A 14,605-nucleotide genomic window follows, 5' to 3' on the forward strand; every position below is an offset into this window, starting at 1 on the left:
AAATAGCTATTATGCGGCCATTTCCATTTGCCTGGATAAATAATTACATCACATGTGAGGCTCTATCAAAAGGCGAAAGAAGATCACGGGTACTAACAGCCCTGCCCATAAAGATGGGACACAAGACCAGTTAGGTTGGAAAACTGCTAGTTGTCTGAAGCGCGTAGCATCTGGTAATACATGGTTATCACTGTGCCCCAGATTTGTTCAGAGTTTCAGAATTGTGCACACATTTGCACATGCACATGGGTGGTCAGATACACTACTTCCATACCACAACTAGGCAAGCAAATGCAACTCAGAAGATCAGGTTTTAACGACACAGACTTTACATGTATTTTAATGGTTCTGTTACTACATATGGACTATAGTCACACAAAAATTTCTTTTGATACAGACCGACCGCTGAAAAACAATGTAGTAACATACTGTTTCTCAGCAATGTCCTATTTTAGTGTACCTTTATGCAGCTGTTTACCCAATGTATTTCTCATGGAACCTGTTCTTACACGATGATTCAAACTGCATAATTTTCTTTCAAAAAGTGCTGAATACACTTTAAATTGCTGATATGTACCTATAAATCCATGGGAGAAATGGTATATAGAAGCTGTACACAGACTCAAGTGAAAGCTAATTTTTCCTTAAGAGGACATAAAAGTGTAGGTATTTCCAATTCCTAAATATTTCAATTCTATTCAGCAGTTTGGACTGGTTGCATACTTGCCTAAAATGAATCATAAAATTTTAAAATTAAATAATATATTTAGAGAAAGGGGATTACAACCTCCTAACATATGTCAGCACATAATGCTGCTCATTACTACTTCAATTTACTATTCTGCCTCCGTAGCACACTGCTACAATATGTTTTTTCTGGGTAGTTTTTGTATCAGTGATTTTCAAGGACTTTGTTGCGTGTGTACAGTGCTGTGTTGTACAGTACTATAAGATGCTATGTGTGCATTACGATAGATTCAAAGCTGTTCTGTAACAGTCCATGAATACTGTATGTGACCTGGGATATTGGAATGTTTACTGTATGCATATGGGGTTAATTCAATAGCAGGATGATCAAGAAATGTGGGCAAGAAGGAGGACAACAGCCCAGATAACTGCTCCTCAGCAAACTCCTGGGACTATTGACTCTAACATTACTACCCCCCCCCCACACACACAAATGTTCCTGCTGAGTTACCCAAACTGGTTTAACCAGGCTCAGAAAATACTGGAGGAGAGAACTTTGGCCTGAACTAAGAGAGACTCTCAGGGAGGGGAAAGGTGAACCCAGACTCCAGAGGCTAAGGGAAGTTACAACTAGCAGGGTCCCCATAAGGAGGATGTGGTAGGCCTTTGTTGTTTCAAAACCTTTTCTCTTATATTCTGCTTTGTTCCTACTGTTAAGATTAAACAATACTTTGTTTTAAGAAGCTGTTTGGAGTCACTGATTTACTGCTATTTACACACTCCAAAACGGAAAAACTGTAGAGAGGGAGTCCAGTTGGACCTGCTGGACAAACATGGTTAATGCACAGGGTACTGTAGCCTAAGACACAATCTAGGAGTGGGAGAATCACAGGTTTCCACCCCAGGAAAGGAAACAGTATGAGGCCTAACACTTGTAGTGGTGCAATCAGAGAAGGAGTCAGAGCTGCAAATGGGACATGTGTATCTAAGGCTACAGAAACAATTTTATATTGTGCTATTTGAAAAGAGGATATGGCTACCATAAAGACAAACCATGGGACAATTTCAATGAAGCTGGTGAAGAGAGGAATAAGTTATATGCCATCCCGGCCTCTTATGATGCAAGGCTGATTCACCCGGAGGGACAGCCAACAGAGCTGCTGCTACCTGTCCTCCCTCAGAACCTGACAGAAGCAACAAGTTTGAAGGGGGTAAATTCGCCCCAAGAACAGAAAAAAAACCCCTCTCCAGCTAGCTCAAAGAGCTCCCTTCACTTGCTGTAGAGAGTAAGAACAACTGGATAGTGTCAGCCAGCTAGCATTTCAGAGGCAATAAACTTCACTTGGTCTTTGCTCTGATCTTGTCCCTCTGCAGATAGGGCTCAGCCACTCATCTAGGGTAGCATTGGATAACACTAGAGAAGGGGTTACATTTGATCTTAAGGTGATTACGGTCAGTGCAAACACCATAAAAATTAAATCTCAGTACTTTTAGAAAGTGGGAAATACCCTGAGTTCCTCACCTCCTGTTCAGTCCTGTGGAGATAGGAACAGTAGTGTATTTTTTATTAACTTGGCTTTGATCACATGACTTAGTGCACGTTAGGTGATTCAGGAAATCAAGTACATTACCTGAAGACCTCAGGGAATACCCAAAACCTTTGGATAATTTGGGGGTACCAGCAATACAGAGTCTGAAACAATGTGCTCAGGGCCTCCTACCTTACCACCAGACGTCAAAGTCTACAGGACTGACCCCACAATAATAGACTGCTGGTTGGGCTCCTGAAGGCTGTCCAGCTCTGCAGGATTATGGTTTCTACTAAGAAATCTTTATTTGCCTAAGCCCATAAAAATGCATGGATCAGAGCAGCTGGCTCAGCAGGAATAAGGTACTTTAACTTACATGCCTTAGCCCTATTTTATCATACTAAGATGTCTGGCCCGGGAAAAGCCAGCTGCACAGGCTTTCGACACCCAAACATCACTTATCTGAAAGGTTGTCAGGTGGCATGATCCTGGCTTCAGGTAACAGTAACAATATGTTCCACCCATGTGTTTAAGATAAACAAGGTTGTGCTGCATTTTGTTAGCTAAACATTTCCAAGCTTCTAAGATGTGGAGAGGGTGCCTGGAGTAAATTAATTAGTTCTGTGACAGACACCTACATTTACACTACGTACAGCGTGGAGTACACAGGGAATGAGGGGAAGGCACTATAAAAATGTCTCCTTATGATGAATTTATACACTCTCTTTTAGAAAAGTGGGTTTCCAAGCTACAGTTCAGATGCAAGGATGTCGCTGTTTGGCTCTGCAGTCCTCTACCCTGATACTCTCACTACTGATAACGTTTGAACGCAAACAAGTATAGTCAGTGCAACATATACCTTTCAAAGCAATAACTCCTTTTTACTTGTACATTTAGTTTTCCAATTCATTGACATTTCTGTTTGAAATGAAAGCCTACAAAAGCAAACGACTTGGTCTTTGCACACCACTGGAACAAGTTATGGTACTGGTCGTACGTTGGGCCTGTGAACCTTGAAAGTGTCCCTTTAACATCAGGTTCTGCAGACGGGTGTCTATACATTTAGACCAGTACTGGATAACAAAGCATTATTAATCCTTTTGGCAAATATAACTAGTAATTCTCCTCATTTTACAGACGAAAAACAAAGCACAGTGACTTGTTGGAGACCACACAGCAACACAGTGCAGAGCCAAGAATCCTGAGTCCCAGTCCTCTGCTCCAGCCATTAGACCACATTGCTATATAACTAAGAGGTAAATGAAGCAAAGACAAACTGAGACCAATCAGTGCTCCAATTTTTCACCTACCTCCTGGCTTGTTTTCTGGCCTGCCTTCATATAGAAAATGAAAACTGTATCAAAAGGACGACATGGCAGTAGATCCAAGTAACCAAGGTCATCAAAAAACCCAGGGAGAGCGGAGTCAAGTGCAATCAGATGAGGAGGTAGACGGCTGTTAGCAGTTTCCTACCCAGAAAACAAAGAAGTTCAAATTTTTAACTATTAAAAAAACCCCTTTCCACCAGTAATGTTCTTTGATGGTTTCAGTATGAATCATTTTAAAATACATTGACCATAATAAATGCATTTTTTTTCTAAATAAGATCAAAACCGTAACTTAAATTTCTAACATGACATAAATGTGACACCACAAAAGCCTTGTTTTGTATGGTTTTGCAAAGAAGCTTGCACTATTTGATGTCACTGTGTCCCTGGTTCACAAAAGAAATTCTAGAAGAACCAAGAGATTTCCCTGAATGGAAATGATAGAAATAATTTTGAACTTTTTAATATTAATGCTTTCCCCCACACCCAGGCTAGTGAGGACTTGTAGCACACAAACACTGTGCTTAACTCCACATGCACTTTGTTTTGCAGACCATCTGGAAGAAAGAAATCACTAAGTACTTCTTGTGATTATTATTTCTGCAACAGCTCAATTCTCGGTTTGTTGACAGTCTCTACAGAGCTAGAGACAAACTCCACGGTGAGATATAGAGAGACCAAAAGCAGGAGGCAGTGTTTCCATCTGAAAATTGGATTATCTGTACTAACTCATAAAATAACTTGTACATTTAGCTAGTGTTTCCATTATATGTATCCAAAAGTGCTTTATGTAACAACTTACAAACCATATATGTATGGATAACTGGATCTGTTTAACAGAATACTGCAATCCTACAGAAATGTTTAGGGCTGAAAGCCACTATGGCATCCAACTGAAATTGCAGGAAGAATTTCAAGGTCACAATATGTAATTATCCCAATTGAGGTACCTTTTGTAAAACCAGCTTAGAGCTCTTCAGTCAAAGCTTGAAGCATTAGACCGCTATACCCCTGGCTTCCAGAACTCCTGAGACGTTCAGGGGTTCATTTCCCTACATCGTAGCAGACCACAGCTATCATAACAGTGACTAGCTCCAGCAGTATATTTACACAAGAGAAAACTCCATTAGCAAAGCTGCTAAATGACACTGTTTTGTCCTACAGGGTATTGGGGTGTTTGAGATTATTTGTGCAATAGGAAGGGAGATATCAAGTCACCTTCAGTGCCTCTAATGACAGAAATCCAAAATGCGAGAGGAAGAGGCGTGCTGTCTGGAATTCCTGGGCAGGAGGCGGGGGCTTACACTCAGTAATAGGGTCAGGGAAACTCTTCTTGCGCCACTCCTCTTCACTCTGCTGATCTATAGATGTCTCATAAGTGATCTGTTGGGCCATACCATTCCTCAGCTTCTCATGCCGCTCTTCCAACTGAAACACATTATTTCACAGATATGGAATACTGATTCCAGCAACATCTCTTTCCCAGCATTTCAAAGCACCTCCCTAGCTAGTTCACAGAGGAACAAACCACAAGTTTGAACAGTTCCTGGAACACTCCCCCATGTTTATGGGAGCACAGAGTAGTGAGGTCCCACCAATGTGGAGGAGGGTCAGTGGATGTGACATGAAACTCCCCAATCAGTATCATATTTGTTTAGGACAACTGTGGCAAACGACATATCCAATATTTGTCCTTCAAATGAGCTGGAAGAATAGCACATTTTTCACTCTAATCTAATAATGCCACATTTACAAGAGCTCTCACAAGACAGAAGTGGTGCTAACCTCTGTCTCTGGAGCAGCAGCAGGAAACAAGTCACTGCTTCAGGTCATTATAGTGTGTCAGGATTAGGGCAAAACATATTGTGTGGGGCTCCCCAATAGGCCAATAATAGGTAGAGTCATATCACAGGTCCTACCATCATCCCTAGATAGTTCCTAGACTTCACTAAGCTGCAGTGAGTTTGTCACCTCATTAACGGAAGTTGGTAACATTCTACTACAATACCTTTTCCAACAGGAAAGCTTTAGAGTTAAGTGCCACGTAAAGGGTATAATTTACCAAATGGACTCTGAAGCTGATGGGCAAAGAACAGAGGAAATAATCAAAGACTAAAACCTCTTACTTCTTCATTAACAATTTCATGCAAGTCTGGAATGCTCAGGTCAGCTTTCACAAAGGGGATCTTGTCCACCTCCTCAGGAAAGGGCCGGTGTCTCACACTGTATTTGATTCCAACATCATTTTTAGGAGCAGGTCGAGGTTCTGGTAAAAACATCTGTTACAATGAAGGGAACAATTTTATGTCCAATTTAAATGCTTTGTCCTGTAGCGCAATACATTTATATTATACACAAAGAAAATTATTTCTATCACAATATCACAGATTCATAACCACAGGTAACAATAGGCTTTATTTATTTATTTAAGAAAGCATTCAGAAAACTAAATATTATTCACTTGTAAGGATTATAAGTTTTAAAGCAAAGTTTGATATTCAGTCCTACTCATTATGGTGGTTTGACTCATGGTACCTATGAACCCCGGTTTTCAACACAATCTCTACGCCACCAATCCCATTCAATTACATGGAAGTTGCAAGCCTTTCTGGGGTTGCTTTAGTTTTAGGTTAAACCAATTCTAATAAATGTTTAAAGAGAGCTAAAGATTATTTCTGATTGTCTCCACCTAGGCCCTACTGAATGTATGACTAAACCAGGGAAGGGTGCTGCGTGTCAGGCTGATGAGCCCAGGGCTGCACAGGAGGGATATTGCAGGTCAGGATGAACTCACTGGCTGAGGTATGCAAGAAGCTTGCATACAGCTTATAATTACTGGTTTCAGAGTAACAGCCGTGTTAGTCTGTATTCGCAAAAAGAAAAGGAGTACTTGTGGCACCTTAGAGACTAACCAATTTATTTGAGCATAAGCTTTCGTGAGCTACAGCTCACTTCATCGGATGCATACTGTGGAAACTGTGTAATTACTGTATTTTGCTCTCAGCAGTACGATCAGGTCCTCATGACCACCAGAGTTATCCAAACCCCAAAGTCTGAGTGGGAACACACTGCCACATAAGCTACGCAGGATAAGAGTCTTTGGGGTTGCCCGGAGCGCCACATTACTAGCTTGCCTTTTTTTTTTAAATTTAGGGGTACAAAATGCTAAACAGTAAGCAGCGCTGTATCCTTGATACACTCCCACTGACACCAACAAGTATTTCACATGCCAAGAGAACCTTTCCATAGTTTCTATCAAACCTCACTATCTTGCCATACCATTAAATGTCCTAACTGAGGGACACATCTGCATAAGTGCCAGGGTAGCTTTAGAAGCATTACAAGGATTATATGCTGCCCCAAAGCTTGCTTAGCCATGGGTAGACTGCTAAGAGCAATTTAAGTTTTGCTTGGGGGGTTCCCTATATTTTTGGATTTGTAGAAGGTGACCTAAATATAAAAGGGACAGCGGAGGCTGACAGCCCCAAATTTCAACCACAGTCTGTGTCGTTGTTTCAGTGTAATAAATCCATTTCCAGTCATCCCCAAAAACCAGAGAAATGTATGTCAAAACCATAATGCTGGAAAATGTTCACAAGAGCCAAGAGTCCCAGAAGCTATGGCATCACCTCCACTCAAACTATTAATGTCTGAACACTGAAGGACATATACAGTCCCCTCATGCGACACTTTCCAAACAATGCGGGGACTGTTGCCCTTACACACAAACAATTGAGAAGTAAGCATCATTTTTGTTCAACACTCACACTCTAGTATGTTAATAAATTTGTAAAGAGCGCCAGAGATGTGTATCATTACCCACAGTTAAGGGCACTGTGACTCAGCCATACATACAGTCACCAATTCTGTGGGTTATTTTGCAATTTTAGTGAAATTTCTGCTGAGCATCTGTATGTTACATATTTCCCATTGGGCTCTGATAGAGACCTTTTGATTTGCTTTCGCTCCTCTTGGCAAAAGGCAAAGTTGCTGGGCCCACGCAAGTCTTCCAGACACCCCACGGATCAGAACCGTGACAGAGGGGAAAGAGTCATCTGCAGAGTGCACAGATAAAACATATTTTAATATATTATGTAATAATTTAATGCAACTGACAAACACCTAAGTGATCAGCACAGACAGACAAATGTATTCATACCCGTAAAAGTTTCAATATACTATATCACCATGTAAACTTGTGAGATTTTCAGGGTAACTCCTCCCATCTGACCCATAAGACAGATCCCTGAAGGGTAGCAAAAATAAAGGATGATCTTTGCTGCAACATGGAAATACTGTTCTGCTGGCCTCTCTTAACATTCCAAGTGGACTCATACCCTTGCTCCAGATCACCTTGGTTCGACTGCGAGAAGTGGTCAGTTTCATCACAACGCAGCGAACAGATTGTAATGTCTGCGTGCAGAAGGCCAGAAGATCAAAAAAATCTGCTGCCTGCTCAGATGTGCAGCAAGTGGATTCATAGAGGGACGTGCATGTTTGTACGTTTACTTTGCTGTACAGGCCAAGACACATCAGCAGCATCTGAGAACAACAACATGGATTTGGACCAGTCCTTGGAGAATTTTAATGCCAGTGATATTGGGACAACTTAGGACAAACACAACATTATTCTGAGAGAGAAGAACTGCTCACTTGAGAGAGAGTGTGTACTATTCTAAGAAAGTCAAGGAGTGTTATTGTAAACTTGCTTTGATTGGATAGATATGGGTGCAGGTGTTCATCAGTGTCCAAATGGGACAAAACTCTCTGCTAGAATTTAAAGCTAGTGATGGTCAGTGAAGTTAGAGCAGTGCTACGGGCACTTTGGGCCACAACCTGGTAACTGGACCCATGTTTCTTTTTGGCTGGCAAAGAGGATAGGCCCATTGTGGTGGACACTGTCAGCGTCCATCTGAGGATAGGGTGCTCAGCCACTCTCGCTGAGGCATGGGTGAGGCCCCTACTAAAGTCATCACTTCATACTGATGACCTTGTAATTATAGGCTAGTATCACGTCTCCCATTTTGGGGAAAGATTACAGAGATTCGGAGTCTTCAGATTTCCTTGATCCTGGTCAGTCCCACATATGGGAATGAACTAGTCCATAGCCAGAAGGCCATTGACCAGTGATACAAGGACCATGCGCCCATGCTAACTGTTAGATCTGTCTGACATGCCTATTTATGATACAGTCAACATTCTGCCAGAGTGGATGGAACCACTCTTAAGTGTCCCCCTTTTTATGCAGGAACGCCCAGATAGTGATTTGGAGCTAGTGTTTTTCAGCTCTAGGGCATGCTTGCGCAGGGTACTGCAGAGCTCTTACTCAAATTCCCTTCTTGTTCAAAGTACACGTGAAACTGCTCGCAGAGTTTGTAAGGAGACATGGGTTATGGCACAGATACCCTGTTGCACATCTCCTTTACAGCTAATGCCACTAGTGCAGTGGAATGGCTCACCCAGTGTCTGCTAGAAATTGGAGCTCAATTGAAGTTAAGCCCCTACAGATGAAAAGCAATGACGCAATGCAGCGGCTGGGAGTCCGTACCCACCGAAATATTTAATAGCAACAGAGCCTTAAACTGAGCAAATCAATAACACACACAGCAGCTGCTAGTTAAACACAAATCCATGTAGTCTGACATACATTTTAAGCATTCACCCTTTTATGGAGTGGAATGTGTGACTTTTTAAAATGTACTGAAGTGTTACTGCTTTTTTTCCTTCAGCTGTATTTACAGAGCAGTCAGCTAAAAGCATGCGATCTCACAGGTTAGTGCACATTTTGTTGGAGAATTTGGCAGGGTTTATATTCATTGTAACTACAGTGACACTTTGTTGATCTTATTGTATAAATCCCTGCAATTACATGCCAGTGTTCCACAGTTCAGTGGAACACCCTGTAGAACAGGATTACCAGTGTGTGAAAGGCAAAAGAACAGCCTAACTAAAACAAACTCATTTTGCAGATATGCTACAAAGAATTTTGATCTACAGAACCAAGACGACATAAAATGTTTAACTTACTTTGCTCATTCCCTAAAGGCTGTTCCAACATTGCCAGAATGACACTATTATCAAGGACAAAGTAGCGGAAGCTGTGTTTGTTAATGGTAGGTAGACGGGAGTATTTAATTAAGGTGGTTTCATTCACCAGGCTGCAAGGAGAGGCAGGGCCACTGGGTGAAGGAAATGCTCCAAGTAACTGCATAATACTGCAAATCAGAGAAGAATTCAGTCAACAACACATCCTAAAAAGACGCATCTTGATCCTGTCTGAGATGGGAACTTTTAGATATGTTGTTCCCTTTGCATCCTGACATAGGAATTTGACAACTGATCAAACCAATGATCCACATAATCCAAGTCCTGTCTCCAACAGGGACCAATAATTGAAGGCTTCAGAGGACAATGCAAGAAACCCCATGAGGAACAAATAACCTGTCCATTCGGGAAGTTACTTCTTTATCACAGGAAATCAGCAGTTTGGGAATGCTTTGAAGCATGAGAATTTCTACCCCTTTTTTATTTATTTTAACTTTTCGTATATATCTGACTATTCTTATTGTCCATTGAAGTGTTTAACTCCTAATCCCTTCTTGAATCCCAAGCACTGTAGCAGCCATAGTAGGTGTGCTTGCTATCACTGCATTAGTGTTACTTTGAACAGAAATTATTCAGCAGAGCCTTCATGAACCTAGGCCCCTAATTGAGGAGTTCAGCCTTTGAAGTTTTCAGATTGCAAACTCTTCAGGATGAGGACCAGGTCTTCGTATGTGGTTGTACAGCACCTAGCATAATGGAGCCCCTGACCCAGATTGGGGTCCATGGGCACTACTGCGATAAAAATAATCAATAATAATGTGAAATTATGCAGGGTGGGTTTTTTTTAATTATTATTTTACTATTTTCCCAGATATTATCTGTCTCCACCAATGGAACAGCACCATCTCAGGGTTTAATTTCTGAAGAAATACCCTGGCCAAGAACAGTGAATGAGGGAATGATTATGTCTGGTGATGATACTACCTCTTGACAGAGCTTTTTTAAAAGGCGTAATTTCTGGGGGAGAGATCAGGTAGGAGATTGCTGTGGATCTACCTGAGCTCTCCCCCAGAAATTATGCCCTTTAAAAAAGCTGACCAGAAGTAAAATCACCACCAGATATGAGCATATTTAATAGTTAAATCTTTTCCCCCCATTAATAATTTTATTTACATAGATAAAGGGAAAGTGCCTGGACTACAGCAATATATGCATAAGTATTTTTATGCAATACCTAGTTTATCTGCAAGTTTCTGGTGAATAGTTACATTTATCTTGGTAACTACATGGAATCATTTTATAGTTCACATTAAACTGTATGACAATTTACTACAAGTGGAATAAAAGAGAAGGAAGTTACCCCCTTTTGCAAGCCACTTGTAAAGTTAGCAAGTGAAAAATATCTATCCATCCCAAGTTACCCAGTCTATCACCCATCATGCCCACCCATTAAAACAGTGTTCTTCTGAATGCTAATTTCCCCAGCAGCAAAATCCTGCCAGGCAGCTGACATATTCTGATGAATACCATACCATGTTAATGTAGCTTCAGCTGCATCCTTCACCCTCATTGACGCAGGATTTGGTTCTTTATCTCCTTTGTACTTGACCTCTTGTTCACTGTTTTTGGATTTACTTCCTGAGATGCCCAATTCCACAATCTCCAACACCTCTTTTAAACAGTCCTAAAGTGGGAAAGGGACAAATTGTTTAAAGCAAAACACACAGATCTGGTCCTCCCTAAAGAATTTCATGCAACAATGATGTATCATCACCATTATAGCCACAGATCAACACACCTACCTTCATATCCACCCAAGCACACCAAGAAATCTGTTATCTACAGCAAGGCACTTAGATACCACAGAATATGCTCCAAGGGGAAAGTCTGGGATACACACCTTAACACACTCTAAACCACCGTCACCCAACAAGGATACTCCAGAGAAGTAGAGCACATCATATAACGGGCCACCCAAATACCCCAAGAAAACCGGCTTAAATACAGAAAAACCCCATCAACTGTACACTCCTAAGTTGTCACTTTCCACACCACACTGGAAGCCATATAGGGTATCATCAAACAACTACAACCCATATTCAGCGAGGAACCCACTCTGAAAGAAATCTTTCCAAAGCCCCCTCTTCTGGCCTTCAAACAACCCCCCAACCTCTCTAAGATCATCAACAGAAGTAAACTCCCCACAGACCAGGACACACCAACTCAAAAGTGGCACCAGACCGTGCCAAAACAAGAGATGCAAAACCCGCAGATTTATCTTCACTGCTACAATGAGGAACACCCCCCACAACCCAACTTTCAAGATTCATGGATCCTACACATGCCTATCATAACACTGGATGAGTGCACTGGATGAGGTACAACATAAGTGCTCCAGAAACAACTATGTGGGTGAAACCAGAATCGCTATACTCTCAAATGAACTCACACAGGAAAATAATGAAAGACAAAAGCACCCAATCATCTGTGGGCGAACACTATTCACAAAGCGATCACGCTATATCTGACCTATCAGTCCTCATTCTCAAAACTGTGCAATAGTTTCAAAAGACGCGTCTGGGAGCTTAAATTCATAACTCTGCTAAATATTAAGAATCACGGTCTTAATATAGACACTGGACTGATGGCTTATTACAATAATCTGTAACCCACTAATCCCCCTTTTTGTCCTAGACTGCAGGTGTGTTAATGGACCACTTCACCTTGAATGATTCCTTGGAATATGTGCTAACTATTTATGCTAAACTATTTGTTCAATCTTGCATTTATCTGTGACACGCTGAGTGCCTTTCCTGGACCACAAGGAGAGCTCTGTGTAGCTCAAAAACTTGACTTTCTCGCCAACAGAAGTTGGACCAATAAACGATATCACCTCACCCACCTTGTCTTTCTAATGATGTATTGTCAATTCAAATGAAGTTCTGCCATGTGAGTTTTGCTGATCAAATATAGTTTTGAGGCTCTTGCACTGCTAGAAGACTATCCCAACTACACACGTACATGGTAGAATGCAAAAACGTAGGCCCTCAAAAAAGCTTTGCCGAATTTGTACAAAAGCACATTAGAAGAATGCTGCTAAATGTTATACACAAGTTAAAATTATACACCATCTCTTCACAGTTATATATGTGGAACACAACAGAGAGGATGTTATTAGGAGAGTGATCCAGAAAAAGTCTTCTATAAAAATATTTAAGCAGACATGTATTAAATGCATTTCAGAGAGATTGCTTCTGATGTTTTAAGCAGAATCCCAGAGAGTGTTGCAGCTCTTTTCCATATTTCTACTATTTCTTCACAGTCAGCTTTTCTTCTTCTAAGTTTCTAACCCTTGCAATTGCAAAGAACCTTCATAATGTAAAATGAAACCCTCAGCTTGCTCATTCAGCCTCAATGAAAAAACTACAACTAAACAGCTAAGCAGCATCAAATCTACTGAGACACACAGGGAGTCAATTAGTGCATCCATAGCGGTGACGGAGAGAAGGTTTGCTGGTGACGGGGCCATTCTGCTGAACTTTCTTGAACTGCAGTCATGTCACATAAAAACCCAAAGAGTGAAATTTTTTTCTTTGGGAGCTGTTGCAAGGTAGGATGTAGCTCCCAGTGTTGTTGTAAAAGGGTCAAACTTGGATATTCCAGGGGAGAAGTATCATTTACAGTAGAACCTCAGAGTTATGAACACCTTGGGAATGGAGGTTGTTTGTAACTCTACAATGTTTTCTTCAGGGTTACAAACATTTCAGTTCTTTCAAAAGTTTATTTAATACAGCTTTGAAACTTTACTATGCTGAAGAAAAATGCTGCCTTCCCTTTATTTTTTTAGTAGTTTATGTTTAATACAGTACTGTACCGTATTTGCGCTTTTTTTTGGGTCTCTGCTGCTGCCTGATTGGGTACTTCTGGTTCCAAACGAAGTGCGTGGCTGACTCGTCAGTTTGTAACTCAGGCGTTCCTAACTCTGAGGTTCTACGGTGTCTTATAGAGGAAAGGCATGGAATCTACACATGGTTTACTAACACACATTGAACTCCCTTCCATCTGGGGAGCTGTAGCAATTTTTTCTCCTTGTAATCCAGGAAATTCCTGATGATACACTGGTCTTCACAAGATACTGCCTACGAATAAGGTGCCAGGCCTCTAGCAGACCTAAGAGGTTAGGTGAGAGCTCTGCACTGCTGCCATCCCACGATAGTGGGCTCTAAAATATTTTTAAAGGGATTAAAGACCACCTCATGAATCCAGAATGAACCAACACTTGATGTGGAATATAAAGTGATGATATGAGTTAACTGCATATAGTCAATGTGTGATCAATGTTGAAAACCTTCAATGTATGAAAGAACACACAAAGTCCACTGAGACCATGCTGCCAAAGACAAACAGCTCAGCCCCTGATTCACTGGGAGAAGCCATTTGATAAAAATGAAAACCTTTTAGGACTATGTCTGCTAACGGTGTATAAGTGCTACTTCAAAATACATATCTTCATGTTGCTGCCTTGAGATTGCGGAGCATTGTATGTATTTGTGCACACACCTGGCCTATCTGTGGATACAAAGGGAATAACTGTTCGTGGGTGCACATTAAAAATTGGCCCAGAATGTTCAAAATATGCAGACGCAGAGACAGTGATTTAAAACACCAAAATATAAGGAGCACTGGCACCGTAACGGGTGAGCTCCTCAGCTGAGGTAGGTCAGTACATCTCCACTGAAGTAAATAAATAGAGTAACACCATCTGAGAACCTGCCCCTCGAAGAAAACCCTACACCTCTATTTAAACCTACTCTTGCTAACCACCACCTAAGAACATGATTCCCAAACAAAACACTGTTTACAGAACATTGCTGAAGGTGACCAAAGGAATTTTTTAAAAACTGGGTACATGTTCTCTTTTTTGCTTCTTTATGATGAGTATGGCAGGAAGTGGTGGTTTTTTCCTCCTGCTTATTTTATCTCAGAAATTTTATGGAAAGTCTGCTCTCCTTTCAG

At 41.1% G+C, this 14,605-nt stretch overlaps 1 protein-coding gene across 2 annotated transcripts in view; it reads right to left on the bottom strand.

Moving 5' to 3' along the window:
• RALGAPB (Ral GTPase activating protein non-catalytic subunit beta) overlaps nt 1–14,605 on the bottom strand; it is a 111,884-nt gene that overhangs the window by 17,516 nt on the left and 79,763 nt on the right. For both annotated transcript variants that reach the window (XM_084645722.1, XM_084645721.1), the window contains exons 18-23: nt 11,122–11,273; nt 9,572–9,759; nt 7,493–7,599; nt 5,671–5,823; nt 4,763–4,972; nt 3,527–3,685 (exon numbers count right to left, since the gene is read on the bottom strand). In XM_084645722.1, coding sequence (XP_084501848.1) covers nt 3,527–3,685; nt 4,763–4,972; nt 5,671–5,823; nt 7,493–7,599; nt 9,572–9,759; nt 11,122–11,273 — 969 coding nt within the window. The remainder of the gene's footprint in view (nt 1–3,526; nt 3,686–4,762; nt 4,973–5,670; nt 5,824–7,492; nt 7,600–9,571; nt 9,760–11,121; nt 11,274–14,605) is intronic.

Source organism: Lepidochelys olivacea, assembly GCF_965140295.1.
Source record: "Lepidochelys olivacea isolate rLepOli2 genome assembly, chromosome: 13".
Classification (NCBI taxonomy): domain Eukaryota; kingdom Metazoa; phylum Chordata; order Testudines; family Cheloniidae; genus Lepidochelys; species Lepidochelys olivacea.